General features: G+C 43.3%; 1 protein-coding gene across 1 annotated transcript in view; it reads right to left on the reverse strand.

The window, feature by feature from the left end:
- Positions 1–16,321, reverse strand: part of SPECC1L (sperm antigen with calponin homology and coiled-coil domains 1 like) — a 57,678-nt gene that overhangs the window by 39,918 nt on the left and 1,439 nt on the right. Inside the window, exons 2-4 of the mRNA XM_015878185.1 lie at positions 7,703–7,892; positions 2,982–3,141; positions 391–2,018 (exon numbers count right to left, since the gene is read on the reverse strand). Of these exons, the coding sequence (XP_015733671.1) occupies positions 391–2,018; positions 2,982–3,141; positions 7,703–7,855 (1,941 nt within the window). The 5' untranslated portion in view covers positions 7,856–7,892. The remainder of the gene's footprint in view (positions 1–390; positions 2,019–2,981; positions 3,142–7,702; positions 7,893–16,321) is intronic.

Below are 16,321 nucleotides of genomic sequence, written 5' to 3' on the forward strand. Positions count from 1 at the left end.
TTTTCACAATACATGTGGTGAGACAGTAGCACAGGGTGCCCAGAGGAAGCAGAAGCCCCCATTCTTGAAGATATTCAAGGTCAGGCTGGATGGGGCTCTGAGCACCTGAACGAGCTGCAGAGGTCCCTGTTCACTACAGGGAATTTGCAGTAGATGACCTTATATGTCCCTTCCAACTCAAATGCCTTCCCTATAATTCTGTGATTATATATATTTTTAAAAAGCCTGCAGCACTTTCATAATAAAAGTGAAGAAAGCCACTAATCCTAACCTTACCACAATCCAATCAGCCTTGTAATTAATCCTCTATTTCTGAAAGAACTGCAATGACCAACAGTGAAAGGCTTGATATAGAGGTGATGTTAAAAACACAGCGAATGTAAACACTACCTTAGCAATGGCATCTTGCAATCGATTAGCATCATTACGAGTGTGTGCCAGCTCCTCTTGCAGACTGCTGGCCAGTGTCTCTGCTTTCTCCTTATCCAGCCTGACACTCTCCAGCAAATCTTGTATATCTGATTTGTCTCCAGAGTTGTGTATCGAATACAACTCAGCCACCTTCTGCTTCTCATGCTCTAACTGAGCTTTCAGCCTGTTCATCTCTATCTGGTCACTGGCTACTGTGGCTTTGTACTCCTCTAAGGTTGATGCTATTGCTGTTTTGCTTTTCTGTTCTGACTCAATGATCCGTTCCATGTGGTGATTGCGTTCTTTCAATGCCCCTATCATTTCTTGGGCCTCCTTATTGTCTTGTTCTGCCATCTTCAAAGTGTTGCTCAAGTGCTGCTGAACACCTAACAGCTGCTCCCGCTCAAACCGGGCATTCTCTGCAAGGTCCATGTAACGCTGCTCCAACTCCATGTAGCGACCACTTTTCATATCTTCATCAATTACATAGGAAATATGGTGTTCATCTAAAAGAGACCGAAAATACTCTATCTGACGACTGAAATGTTCCAATTTATCACTTTGCTGGCACAAAGACTCCATTAGGATTACTTTTTCCTCTCCAAGTCTTTCATTTTCACTGTTTAGCTCTTGCGTTATTTGCTGCAGATCTGCAAGCTCTTGAAGTGTGGCTTGGAGCTCTTCTGCTGTGCTGTGCTGGTTCTCTTCCATCTGATGTATCCGCTCTGTCAAACAAGCTACAGATACTTCGCTCGTGTTGCCACTGCTTCCTTTTCTAGACCTTTCTATACTTGGTACGCCTTCAGACTCTGAAGATGACGGAGCATCTAAAGCATCATCACTTGATGTCAGTGGCTGATAAACTTCACTACACTCGCTATCTAAATTATCCATGGAATTACTATGTTGGTTGTCCATCAAAGTATGTTCATCCTGACTTAACAAATCTTCCATTGATCCAGGAGCAGAACCTTCCACAGAAGATGTTAGAGTTCCACCACCATCACTGTGGCTGCCAACTGTAATCTCTGGACTCAAAGACTGATAGCCAAAGAGTTTCTCAGAGTTGTCCAGCCTTTGCTCCAAAGAGAAGCCTAATGCATTTAATCTGTCTTTTAACATTCGGTTTTCATTCTTCAGCTGGTTGAGCTCTTCTCGGATGGCAGTGTTTTGTTCCTGTAACTGTAGCAACGTAGATTCTACATCAGTTGGCTGATGGACAACAATGGCCTCTTTTTCTTCAGATTTTTCATCACCTTCAACTTGGTCTTCATTAAGTCCCAGCTGAGCACGCATGTCCCTTAGTTCATTTCTCAGATGCAAGATCTCCACATCTTTAGTTTTTGCTAACGTCAGAAGATCATTCACCTTTGCTTCCAATGCAGCTTTGTCACTGATCTGATTGTCTGACTTGGACTTGCTCATCCGAATATCCAATTCTGGATTGGTGCGACTGCGGGAACGTTTTGCCAGTACCGTATCATTGCTGCCCTGTCCAGTCAGAGGCAGTTTTTTACTCTGGCTCAAGCGGGAACGATCACGTATTCTCTCCCTAGAAGAGCTCGATTCTTTAGTTCCAGATGAAGTGCTACGCTTAGCTGTGGAACCTGTAGGGTTTTTGAAAGTTAGGGATACTCATTTAAAATACTGTATTTGCAACGTAAGACTGAGTATTTTTAGCCATACAATGGCTGATTTTCTAAACTATGCTGGCAAACACATTCCATAAAATAAATTTACTGTTAATGTTTAAATAAACCTACTTACGAGATAGAGCAGCAGTATTTTATTTGATGCATGCTATTCAACTGCTGTGCTGCTGCAGTATTTGGAAACTCAAACCTTAGTTTAACTGTAACATTTACATGTTTCTTTTTTCCTATATTTAAAAGTTTCTGACAAACTGTACAAATACAACAGCAGTGCTTTCCTGCAAGTTTAAATTTCACTCCTTTTAGTAGTTTTGAATGCAAGCATTTAAGTGATGAATTATGTATTACGATTACATAAAATATAAGGGTACTTTCTACTCTATTTTCATCACATTTCATAAAGGCATAGATGAATTATTGCTATTTTATTCCCAGATGATTTACAGCTTTGCAAGCATTACTGAATCTAAAACACAGTGAGGAAGGCGAGATGTATTTTGCTTGAGAGTACATTAAATAATTCCACTTTTCTGAACAGTTTGTGAAAGCTCTCTTACTTTTTTACTAAAAAAAAACCCACATTGATTGTAGCAAGCAATCACATCTTAAAGTTTTAATGCTTGTGGATTGAACCTTTTAAAGACAAATTAAGCCATAACTCTCCAGATTAATTTCATGATCTAGTATTATATAGTAGAAACATGAGCAGTACTAAAAAAAATTAAAAGGAGCATCCTCCAAAAAGGCAATTACAATATTACAAAATATGTAAAGAGGATCAAGGCCAAAGCACAGAAGGTATTCTATTTGACCACGGCCTTACCCACCACTTCCTTAGGCAGTCTGCATCTGCACTACATGGTAGGAAAATAAAATTCTACCCAATTATTGTCTTCAAGAATCAGAATATCCATCTACCTGCAACAGTTTTAGGTTTATTTTCCAGAGTGTTCATGGTTGTCCCTGTAGCTGAAGACACTGTTGATGCACACGTGCTCTTTTTTGCCTTGACACCATTGGTCATTGTCACTCCACCACCACTGGCCATCCCTGCTAAAAGGTCATCGTTGCTCTTAGTCTGAAAGAAAGGTAAGACACAGGTTACAGACACCTGGTTAACAAGTTTGCATAGCCAACGCTTCTTCTGTGAAAGATTCCATCAGTGTAACAAGTACGCATTTGACCAGTCCTGTCTCTGTGCAAGTATGCTGAAGCTTCACTGCATTGCACCATCCAGAGCAGGTGAGTTGAAAATGAACTTCAACTACTTACACACAAATGACCATAGAAACCAAGTCTCCTCTCTCCCAGAAGAGGAAATAATCAATATTTTTTATACTAAGTGGGGAAAAAATAATAACAATAATTATGAAAAATCACAGGGAAGTGTAAAAAGAAGAAATTACAATGAAGTGTAATTTTTCTCAATTTTGATGGAAAGGTTCCCCAAGTATGAAAATAAACCAACAAATACTAGGAAGTTTGCATAATGTTCTTCAAGAGAACATGATCAAGCATTTTCTGTTGGACAAATTCTCAACAAAAATGAAACCTAACAACAATAAAAACCAATCCAAGACAAATAAAGTACCATTTCTAGCTTAAAATGCTAAGCCACAAACCACTAGAGATAGTACCAAGAGGGGGGGAAAAAGCCACCTTCACCATATATCCCTGCCTTGTTTTCATACTCCTTCCTGGGCACTCTCAGAGACAGGACATTTGTTTCATGCACTTTGTCTGACCTCTTAACATCATTCCTGAAGCTACTGTTAGCCACAACAGCTGCCTGGAATGTGACAAGAGTAAGCACAAGGATCTCAAGAGCCAGATTCCCAAATACAGAATCCATCTTCCAGAGTAAAGCAACATCTAAAAATACTAAGTACCCAAGTATGAATTGGCAGACAGTACCACTCTTTAAAATGCAATTTGTCAAATGGAGAAACAATCGTAATAGGCTGAATATTCTTCCTATTATAAGGACCAAAAATAAATTAAAAGGTTAACAGCATCCCCTGAGTAACTGTAATATTCAGTTAGGTAACACATTTGAAGTCTCAACCAACATTCCTGCTAAAAGGTCCTAGCCAGGTGCTCTATATCATGACTTAGAATTCTGCAGATTTGTAACCTCTGTACCACATACATATCCATGTTAAATAGTGGAAGCCAGACACAGTGATTTTATACATTATGAATGAATTTACATATGCTTAGTTAAAACCAATATTCTACCTCGCTCTATTACAAAGCTTCTTTTTGCAGCTGAGAATTTGATGACAGCTAGCAACACTTATAACAGTGATTCTACCATGTCTGACATGAGTCAGACAAACTATTAGCTCTTGGCATTTGTACCTTGCTAAGAGAGCAGAGAAATTAGATTAAGCTTTTAAGCACTTGTAGCACATGTTATCAAGCCAAATAGGTCAAGACATGACTCAGCTTGAAGAAAGAGCACTAGGTTAAATGACATTAGTCATCTCCAGCCCTTGCTGAACAAAGGAATTTCAGCCAGCCGTTCTCCCTCTGACTTACCCATGCACTATTTCCAGGATGGGTTGGAAGGCACTGCCTCCTCTGCAGCCAATTAGTAAACAGTTTAGAGAAACTGTAACGCTACACTGTTGGCAGGGAAAACTATTTAGCAAAGCCTTGGAAAAATTACAAAGCAGCAGCTCTCTTCTGAATGCTCCCGAACAGGGACCACACTTGACTCAAAAAATCAAAGTATTTTTACAGTATATATTTTTATTGGAACTGAAATTAACGTTGTATGCTTATTAAACAGTGTTCTCAAGGAAAAAAAACTCCCATTTACTGGAAATGTTGCATCCTTGTTAGCAATAAAAACCCTTCTTTAAAAACTGAAAGATAAGAAAATCAAATAATTATAAGTGTCAATGCAACACAATTCACATTCCATTTTCCCCCACAACCTTATTTCTTTCAGTGCAATGAAACCTGAATTACTGCCTCTAGAATTCATTTCACATTAGTTTCCCAACATGCGTAATCTATTTACTGCACCTCATTCAAATCCTTTTTTTATCTATCTACATAATTATTCCTACATGGATTTCTTTGATGCTCACTGTTGCTGCATTGAAGTACTTCCAATACTTAACTTCACAACAATCTGTAATTAAGTTATTGCATTTTGCAAACAGATCATTGAAGCCCAGACACAGGAATACTGAAGATACATTCTGATTTTTAACATTCAAATGTTAGGTCTCACTGCTCGGACTTTACAGGGACACTGGATTTTTGCAATTCATTTGCACCAAGAGCAGCCAATGTCTAATTACAGCTGTGTTTGTTAACATGATTGAAAGCTCACTGGCTGAAGAAGTAAAAAAAATGCTTATCCTAAAAAAAGGAACACAATGCTGTTTGCAAAAATATTTCTTGACAGATTACAAAGCAAAGGTGGGTTGCTATTAGCTGTCTGTTGTAATAGCATATATATACAGATGTGAAAGTGGTGGATGTTCACCAAAGTCCTGGGCACAGCAGGAACCAAAACCTCACCTGAAAGGGTTTCTGAAACAGTTGGTCGATGGCACACAGGCACCCTGCAGCAGACAGACCGACCTCCAGAACAGCATTCAGCTGTACTGAAGGGTGGGTCTCCCATTTTCTTCCTGCACTCCCTGTCTAAACACTTTGAAAAAGACAAAACTATGGAACAATGCATGATTAAGGACCCCCTACCTCTCACCCAAAGCAAGGCACCACCCTACAGCTATGTCATGAAGGAGACAGAAAAAAGCACTACTAGAATTAGAAAGCCATTTTCAACTGCACTACTGATTAAGTAACGTGCCTGTTCATTTCTATTCCTTAGTATCTGCCTTTTAAAAACCAACCCAAAGGTTTTCAGATCTATATGCACACTTATTTTGTGGACTGCATAAGTCAGTAAGCTGCTGCAACCAAAGCTATCTCGTGCCAGCCATGTTTGTTTTGTTTTCAAGGAATATTAGATGAAACTTACCAAATGCACACAAATATACCATGTCTAAGAAAAGATCCTGAAAACTACTTTAATGGAAGCCATATGCCAAAAACTTAACTGATAAGGTCAAATGTAAGACCACACAAAATAAACTGCTGATATTTCTTTCAAATCAGAAATTACACAGGTAAAGTCCAAAAATACAAGCAACTAACTTTTTGTCTGAGTATGGAACACTCAGAGAAGATAAAATAAGAAAAAGTCATTAAGTCACACAGCTGGCACAGCAGCAGCTTGACAAGGAGGAGACACCCAACTGCATGAGTAAGGCTGGCTGTAACATAAAGCTGAGATAAATCGCAGTAATTATAGGGAAATTTTTCATTGTACCTCAAACAGACGATTGTCAAATTCTAATCCAACACCCAAACATAGCCAGAAGTGTTACTAAAGTAAGAAGTAAAATTGTGAAAGCAGACCGGCTCGGATTTCTTTAGAGTTAGATCATCTTCCTCCTTTACCTCACTGAGAGGTATCGCCTCAGAAACTTGATCAGTAAACTACAAAGGGGTTTTGTTTCTGTATTCTTTGAGAGGTTTCTAGAAATGCAAAATGAGAAGCGTCGACAATCATCAAAAGATTATTTCAAGTTAGGAAAAACAGAGTGGTGGGAGTAAAAGGGGCACACGGAGAAAAATCTACATGAAAGCCAGCTTGGCAGTTCATTGCAGAAGTACTAACTGTTATACAGTAACAGAGAAAAAACGAGAGCAAGACAGACTTCGGCAATTCTGCAAAGTTATTACAGAGTGACTTCAACTACTACAATTTCTTAATTCTACATCTTGCCAGCTACGTACACAGCCTCTCTCATTGCCTGTAGGCAGCACAGATTCAGGTCCCAGCTGCACACAACAGCCCTTATCCTCAGCATGCTTCTCTGCTGCAGGGCAGCTGCAAAAATGCTGTAGCTCCACACACTGGGCTGCAGACAGGCAGCAGGAGGGGAGCCCAACCACATCTCCACCAGGACAAGGAGGCAGAGAGGGCAGGCTCATAACATCAGTCCAGCCTTGGCGTGCTCTCAGGTCAAAAATTCTGCACCAGCAGAAATTGCTAAGTCCTATTTCTTGGTTGTTGAAAAGTCTATGATCCTAAACCCAATAATAAATGAGAGAACCTCTACCTTTGAACTTGTTCTAGGAGCAAGAATTGACTTGTGCATGTTCAGTAGTTCACACAAAAGGAAAGGTCAAAACAGCCAGAAGAATGCAGCTGTGCTGACCTGACATCAACCACCACTATTAAAAAGTTTCTGGTGTTAGGTACCTCATTAGTTCTTGTTTCACAATGGTGCATAGCTCTCTTCAAATCCCATCAGTCACTGACACAACATTCAAGCACGACACATGACACTACTAATAACACTCATTCCAATGCAACTTCCACTTTGCTCCTTTTGCAGAACAACCAAATTCTGCAAAATATAATGCCTTCCATCCCACCACCAACTGCAGTGTGAAAATAAAGCACAAACACCCCATCACCCTGCCCGGTGCTGTATAACCACCTCAATTCCCTTCACTGCCCTGCAAAACAAACCTCTAGTTGCATTGTAAAATACTACACTTCTAAAGCTTTCTTGTCAAAAAGTGAAATAGTCAGAAAGTTTTACCTTCAAAAGAGATGCTGATGTCCCAGGTTTGGAGAGTTTTGTTACTGCAGACAGTGAGGAGCCACTTTCCGGTTTGGTTTTTTCAGTTGTTTGAATCTTATTTACTCCAGGCACTTTGGGCACTGAGCCAACACTCCTGCTTGCTTTCTTCATTCTGGGCTGTCTGTTTATGATGCATTTACAAACAAATCTGCAAACAGAAAGAGGTCTTCAGCACAAAATACAAATAAAAAGCAACTTTTTTTTTTCCGTAACACTCCATTTAAGAGCGGAAATCCAGAACAGCACTAAAAACCACAAACCAGAGCCAAAAAGCAGATATAAATGGGACTGACCATATGAGACTGTCTCATATATATGGGACCGACCTACAGGTTTTATGCTTTTATAAAAAGGATTGAGTTTATTTTTTTTTTTTCCATGAGTTCCTACAGCTCCACTCCAAGTTTTATTTTTTACAATTCCCTTTCCACAAATGGCACTGAACCAAAGATACTTTATAAGTGACCCACATTACTGAGTTTGCTCATTAGCTAGCAAAAGAAAGGCTTATTAGGGCTGCAGTGTTCTTCAGTTCTGACTGTGGGAAAGAAAATACCGTGGGAGCATGAAGGCAACAGACTGACTCTCGGCAACAGTGGATCTGAGAAAAGATTAGCCTGGTAACTGAAGTACTGAAGAGTATCAGCAGTTGCAGAGAAAATAGGCTTATATAACAAGTCAGAGAAGTTGAAAAATTCAGATTCCTTGAAGCCAGTTATTATTAAAAGTCATGTTAATAAAGATGTGGGATTTCAAGTGTCTTGAATTTAACGTTTCATACTGCCACATGATTATGATGACTGTCTCCAAGAAGTAACCCAGCACGCTCTGCCATGGGACACCTGAGCACCTCCTCACCTTTTAGCTCTCTCTAACAGCAGACAGCTGTCAGACCTGTAGCCCAGCCACAGAAAACCAAGCTGACTTCGCACAATCGTGGAGCAGATGCAGCAGACAGCTGCACTGCCAACTCCAGCACACAGCCACAGGAAAGGCACAAGAGATGACAGCTTGGTGCAGGGACACAAGAAGGACCGAACACGTCATGCTCATCCTCTCTCTTGCTGGAGCAGGACAGCTGGTAACTGCCTTCTTCATCCTGCCTGAGCCAGCAGACAGAGAACACCCCTGTTCCCCTTCAAACCTCCCAGGCTGGATGGAGCAAGTGCTCTGCTCCACCTGAGCTCAGTATCCCACAGCCAGTTACAAACACAAAGCCCACTGAGTTCTCCCCATCTCTTCCGAAGCAAAGCACTTTAGAGGCTCAAAAAGCAGATGGGTAAATGAGCGCAAAAGAAGTGCTATAGAAAACATAGCAATCAGAAGCAACGTGTTACACTACCAAAGTGATGCTGAACATTGAACGCACACTCCTCCAGCCCAGCACCACTCCTGCACACGAGCACATTCCAACTCTGACCTCCCTCAGTCAGTAAAACTCCCAAAGCTTTACAACTTCAGATCCCCCAGCACCATCAACACAAAGTCTCATTTTAAGACTCTGAAAATATTTGTTTACAGCTTCCAGACTCTTGAACTCTGGCATGAACAGGCACACAAAACTTTGTCCGCTGCTGCAGTTTCACCATTAGAATGTCAGCAATGCAGCAGCACTGCCATGCTGCTACCAGGAACCAGAACACCCGCGCAGAGCAATACATCACTGCTCCTATGAAAAACACAACAAAGCCCAAACTAGAAAAGCCCCAACCAGAGAAGCCCCATGAAGGTTTAGTGCTTGCTATACGCTAATACCTCCCCAGAAGGTGATGTTTATAGGTAGGGCCATGCTGCCATGCTCACACTTGTTGCCTTTTCCATGTTTGTGAGCCACTTACACATGGTTTTGATCTTATTCCACTGAAAATCAGAACTGAAAAGAACAAAGAGAACAGAGAGTGCAAAGAGAAAATGGTGCAAAACCAGTTCCATTACAAATGATATTTGTAAAGTTCTTACTGATTATAAGTGCACCCATAGCACACTTGAGAAACAATAAAACCTCTATTCTTGCAATATTTGCTTCAACCGTGGTGATTTCAATAAGCAAAAATAAAGCTGTGTAAGCTTAACACACAACACAACATAATTCAGGTAAGAGCTAAAATAACATTTCATCATGGTTTTAAAGAGCAAACACTGCATTCAGGACTGTAGTTAATGACTTACCCCAGGGAGAAAGAAGTTACCAAAGCCTTCCCTCCCCTAACACAGCCCCTCCAACCTCAGAAAACCCAAAGCAAAGAGCAGAGAGGAGCTCAGCACTAACAGCAGAACACAGCCTGCATCCCCACCTGAGCTACTCATGGGAGTGCCCCCAGCACACAGATCACTGACCCACCAGCAGGGTCCAAGGCATTACTAAAGCTGTTTGATTAACACCAGCATTACAGTATCAAGTACAGCATTAATAGGGATGGAAAAACGCCCAAACAAGCCCCAGCTATCAGACACAAAAACCACATTCCTGACATGCAATGCAAGTGCTGCCTCCAACCTGTATCCCCTCCCAGAGCTCTCTCTCTCAGCAGCACACATGGCTCAGGACACAACGGCAGATCCAGCCGGGGTGCAACACTGGCAGTGTATGGGACCAACCTGGTGATATGTACAGCTGGAAACACAGCACCATAAATAATAATTTGAAAGCACTCTGCCCAATAACAGAGCGCTGCTCCTTGCTGCAGGCCGAGCTGATGCACCCAGTCTGGCGCTGGGAAGAGCTCACAGGGCTGCCCCTGTGTGCACCCACAGCCTTCACAGACCTGAACGCTGCAAGCAGGGGAGATTACTTATCTTACCTTTCTTCATATGCTTCTTCATGCAAATCCTGCTGTCAGAGAAGCAAGGCTTAATTAGAACAGAAAGCAGTTTCCTGGGCCTGTAAGGCAAGAGGGCATCCAGCCGCAAACAAGGCACCAGCTGTCGGCTGCTTGCTGAAGATAACTCATAGAGGAGTACATTGTTTCACCTATTAACGCCTTCCAATAAAATCTGTTAAATAGTATCAGAATGCCTCTCAAGAATTACTTTAAAGTAAAGCGAAGAGATCCCTCACATTTGAGGGCACTGAACCTTTTTGGAAGCACTTATGAAAAAAGCAGATGCCCAAAACGCAGAAGGAAATGGCTATCTTCAAACTGAGCCTTGCACTCGGTACGCTCACTCTCTGTGTATAAATTCCTTGGATTTGATGTACATAGGCTGACGACTTCTGCCCAAACAAGCAGGGAACGACATTTTTAGGCCACTCAGACAGTCCCAAAAGGCAGAAAAGGAAAGATTATGCAATACAACCCCTCTAGCCTCCTGTAAAATACACATCAGAATCTCTTCAAGTCTCTGCAGGCAAGAGAGTATAACTACCATCAACTCCACGTCTGGAACATTAAATAAGCTACCAGAGCAGAGACTGCTGCCTCCATAGCACGCACTGCTCACACCCCCGGCCCACAAAGCTGCACAGCACAGCAGTCAGATGGAGGCATGTTCTGAACTGATCAACACCGCTCTGAACAACTTCAGTGCTTTGATTCGCAGCTTCACAGCGTTTAGAAGTGAAATGAGTAAAAGCAATTCCAGGAATTACTGAGAAAGGAACACAAAACCATCAAGCAAACGCAGAGCTCAGCAAATCCGTCTCTCCTGCCCACCCACATGTCAGTTGGTACGTGCTGTTCCCCAGCCTCAACCTACAGGCAGCATTTGGACACAAAGGAGCCCCAGTGAGTGGAAAACATAAGATCAAAGGCACTTCACACTCCACATCGCCTGGGGAAGGTGATGAACAGCCCATGGGATCCCAAATGTCACAGACTGGGCAGAGTGGGGCTACCTGCGAACCACCACTGCTGCACAAACAGCCAAAGCCAAGTTCCAGAGTGACAAACTGTTCTGTTAATGCAGCATTGATATTGCTGTTTTTCTTTTGGAATCAATGGGATGAAAGAACAGAGCTTTGGACAAGAAGTGGCCGTTGTGCACCTCCATTCCTCTACTCCTTGTTTGGAGAAAACAGCAGAGCTCTAACTGCTCTGAGCAACGTGCAACCGTTGCAATGCTTCACATTCCAGACAAGTGACAGGAGCAGCTACATTGCTCCTAACTCACGGGCTGTGCTCTAAAAAAGCCTTTTCATAACAAAATTAAATAACGTCTTGTTTCCAAGCTCCTACTTTAAACAGAAGTTATTTCAAACCACTGCTGAGGACAGAGGAAAACAAGCATCCATAAGATGGGCTCGGCTGCCTCTCCCAGCACAGACTACAAGCAGCACCTGGGGAAGCTCTTTTGGCAGCTCTGCCAAGCAGAACAACGGCCCCAGGGATGGTGACCTCAGCAGCCCCGGGACAGCTGTGCCACTGCATCACTGCTCCCTCAGAGAAGAAACTGATTCCAATACCTGACCTGAACCTGTTCTGCTGCACAGTGCGGCCATCACCTCTCATATCACCTCCTATTGCTGTTCCCTGGGAGCAGAGGCTGACCTCCACCTCACCACCAGCTCCTTTCAGGGTGCTGTAGAGAGTGATAGAGTTACCCTTCCGCCCCTCTCCTCCACTCTGCGCCTCTTAGTAAAATCCACACTTGCATCCAACTTTTATACTATGCACACAGAGATGATACAGTACAGACCTATTTCCTGGGTCGTCGTTAAAACTCTGTGGCAGAGTTTAAAGGTTTAAGCAGACTTGGAAGAAGAATCCATCTTCTCTACAAAGCTCTCAGGTATTAGAAGAGAAGCACTGTTTTGGCAATGCAAGCTTTCTAGGTTAAAAATAAAAGCAAAAGTATTACACCACAAATTTCCTGGCCAGAGGACTGGCCACCTTAAACTGCAATCAGCGAGTGGTAGGTGGCAGGTAACTCTGTGATCCCATCGTCACCCACCAGCTGTCACACGGAGCTCTGTAGTAACTGTTATTGCACAAGCCCATCACCCTCCGGCTACAAAGGTGTATTTATAACCACGTAACCTTAAGCACATATTCTATTATTTAACCCACATTTGGCAGGACAGCTTCCTTTCCTTTCAGCTCAGCAGTAACACCTCATGGCACTCCTATACCCTATATACTCCTATACTCCTATATACAGGACAGGCTGCAGCACTGAGCAGCAGTGGCCTTTTCCTGGTCTCCACTCAACTCTGCCAGCTGAACTCCACTACCAGCAGCTGCACAGAGCCTTTAGGAGCATGAGGCCGACAGGGAGAGGAATAAGGTCAGTATGATGGCTCCCATTAGAAGAAGGGGGACAGGGAATGCTAGTAGATAATCAGTGTGCTGCCTGAGGAGCTAGAGTAGTGCTTTCCAACATAAGAGTGGACAGGTCAAACCTGTAAGTGAATAAATTCAACCAAACCAAATCCCCAAGGCTCGCTTCCTGCTTTCAACTTGGTGATGACTATCAGTCTGTTCTTATCAGATGCTGATTCACACATCCTCAACTACAGGACTAATGCTACCTGCATTTCTGCTGCTGGGAGACACCTGAGCACTCCCTGTGTCCACTCCATCGCTGACCTGGCCCAACAGCATTCCTGAAGGGCTGCACCAATGAGAAAATCCACCACTTCCATCCCAGCCCCAGGGCTCACACCTGGATTCCCAGCATAGGATGTCCCAGTTCTGCTCACAGCTGGGCTGAGCAAATGGCATAGGTGGGAATTGCCCACCTGTAAACCAGTCCTGCTGGGGCTGGGGGAGGGAAATGCCTTCTGGGGATTGCTTAAGCCAGTTGTGAAAATCATTTAATTGTACCCTGCCACCAAAAGAGACAGTCCCACCCCTTCCTCAGTCCTCTCCCTTGTTTCAGTTCTAGAGATCATAGCTCGTTTTCTGATGAGTTAGTTTTTTTCATCAGATCTGACTCACCTTATAATTACCAGGCACTACGCAGCGCAGCAGGCCATGGAACTGGGAATGATAGGAAGGCTCCCACCATAGGGCACTGCCCAACACCAGCCTGAGCTTAGGGTGAAACAACACGGCAGACCTGCCACCCTGCTGGGAGCAGCCCCATGCTGGTGCCCCACCAGCACCACTCTGCAGGGCCACATCAGCTGGACAATGAAACTCATGAGCTCTGTAAGCAATCTGAAGATAGCATGCAGCGGCTGCTAGTGGGGCTGAAGATCAGCTCTGTATTTATCTTGGTTTTAGAACCTTAAGGCTTGGCAGACAGAGATGAGACAGAGCTGCACGCAAATCCTCCCTAAACACCCTGCTAGCATCAGGATTGGGACATTTACCTGCCTGAGTGTGAGCCTGCGGATATGCATTTGAGTCATACATAAGTGCTGGGGACACTATGGAGCCTCTCATGGCTAACTGGAGAGAGCCAAGCTGTAACAAATTGCTCCTCTAGCTGTGCCTCTGTCACCCCGAGGCCTGCAGCACCACACAGGGAAATGCACTGCTGCAGGAAAACCACATTGTAAATCATTCCATAGCTGAATGTTCTGGAAGGCTCCATCTGCCAGAACTACTGTGAGTGCTTTTAATTAAGAACACACAGAGAGAAATGGGTTAAGAAGAACATGAAGTTTGAGGGAGAGCTGTAAGAAGCCAGCTTCCTGGTCAAGCTGTCCACATCCCAAATCCACATCCCACTGGGCCATGCACCGTCTGTGCAAAGAAGCACCCATTGCGGGCTAAATGGCCTAAATGAAGACAAATCATAGCAGCACTTTCAGGCTGATGTCATCAAATACATCACCCACGTACTTCAGTACTAACTTTATTCACCTTTTTTCCTTTCCCTCCTTTAGGAGGTCTTCTTTTACCTATCTTCACCATTTACTCCTGAATTCCTCTTTTAATCACTCCCAGTTTTGCCATATATTTGCAACAACATTGGTTCTTTGCAAAATTATTAAGAGCCATTTACTTACAATAACAAAGATGACAAGTTGCAGCTCCCTCACAGAAGTCTCTATTCCAAAGAAAACCACGCATGTGCACAAGCACAAGAACAATGAATTATTTATCTGAGGAGAGACAGGATCCTATGATCACTCTCTGGCTGCACTAAGCTGCTAAGTGCTCCAAAGGGTTGCTTGCTTTGATTGTTTCAGCTGGAGTAAGCTCAAAAGAAACAAGAAATATGCTCCCTGTGAGTCGTCACTTCAGGCCACATCCAAGCATGTAACTCAGCCTCGAATGCCCGCTTATTTTCCCTTTTTCAGTAAGAGGACTAAAAATAAGATCAAACGGGGTGATTTCTGCAGGCAGAAAGTACAAGCATAACTTTTATGATGTTGCTTTTCCCACTGAGCCACAGAGATTCAGTCATGCTAACAGCATTATGAGTTCCTAGAACTGGATCCTGGTCGGCAAGACAGGCTCTAACATTACAAGATCAAGGAGAAAGAACCAAAAAAAGGAACTTCTGAAGTATGTCTGTGAAAGATCCCTTTAGAAATTCCCAATACATGGCTCTGTCTCTAAAGAATGTATTTTCTTATTTTGTACTGGAACAAAAGCAGCATAAACTCACTTGACTACACTGTGCTACCTGGAAGTAAGCATTTATTCATACGTCATTTATGCTACTTCATCTACTGCTCAGTGCAACGGAAGTTATAACAGCCCAGAGATCACTCTCTGCTGCTTACAGAACTGCTGGTACCAGTGCTGTATTGAGGATGTGCAGCAGGCAGCCAGGCCCAGCCTAATCACAGAATCACAGAATGACCCGGGTTGGAAGGGACCTCAAGGATCATGTAGTTCCAACCCCCCTGCCTGGCAGGGCCACCAAACATACACCTTTACTAGATCAGGTTGCCCAGGGCCCCGTCCAACCTGGCCTTGAACACCTCCAAGGACGGGGCATCCACAACCTCCCTGGGCAGCCTGTTCCAGGGCCTAACCACTCTCCTAGTGAAGAACTTCCCCCTGACATCCAACCTAAATCTTCCCTCTTTTAACTTAAAACCATTTCCCCTTGTCCTGCTATTGTCAGCCCTTTCCAAGAGTTTACTCCCCTCCTGGGAGTAAGTTCCCTTCAGGTATTGAAGGGCTGCAATGAGGTCACCCCTCAACCTTCTCTTCTCCAGGCTGAACAAGCCCAACTCCCTCAGCCTGTCCTCATAGGGGAGGTGCTCCAGCCCCCCGATCATTTTTTAATGCCCCATGTTTCCTAATGCCCCATGTTTCTTGGAGGGACTCCTAAGGACAGACCCAGTGTGCTTGAATGCCACAGGGACTCTCCTGCCTTCAAGTAGAGGGGAAAGTAAAACCTTAGTGAAACCTCACCCAGCTGTAAAACACCAGACACAGAGTCCTGGAGATCTGCAGGTGCTGTTATGATGTTCTGTAACCGTCATGCTGTAATAAAACAGCTCCTCATAGAGCTAAAGTAAATAAAACCACAGATTATTATCGACATCCACGACAAAAGCACCATCAACGAGCTGCTTGGAGCAGACAAAAGGACTGGGAAATATAGGCTGCAGGGTTTAACTACACAGCGCTGTGTTTGACAGAAACAGAACGAATTAAAAACATCTCGGATGCTTTGTCTCACAGCCACGTCCTGTATTCAATAAAGAAATCAGACATGGGTTTTCAGCAA

This window comes from Coturnix japonica, chromosome 15, assembly GCF_001577835.2.
Source record: "Coturnix japonica isolate 7356 chromosome 15, Coturnix japonica 2.1, whole genome shotgun sequence".
Lineage (NCBI taxonomy): Eukaryota > Metazoa > Chordata > Aves > Galliformes > Phasianidae > Coturnix > Coturnix japonica.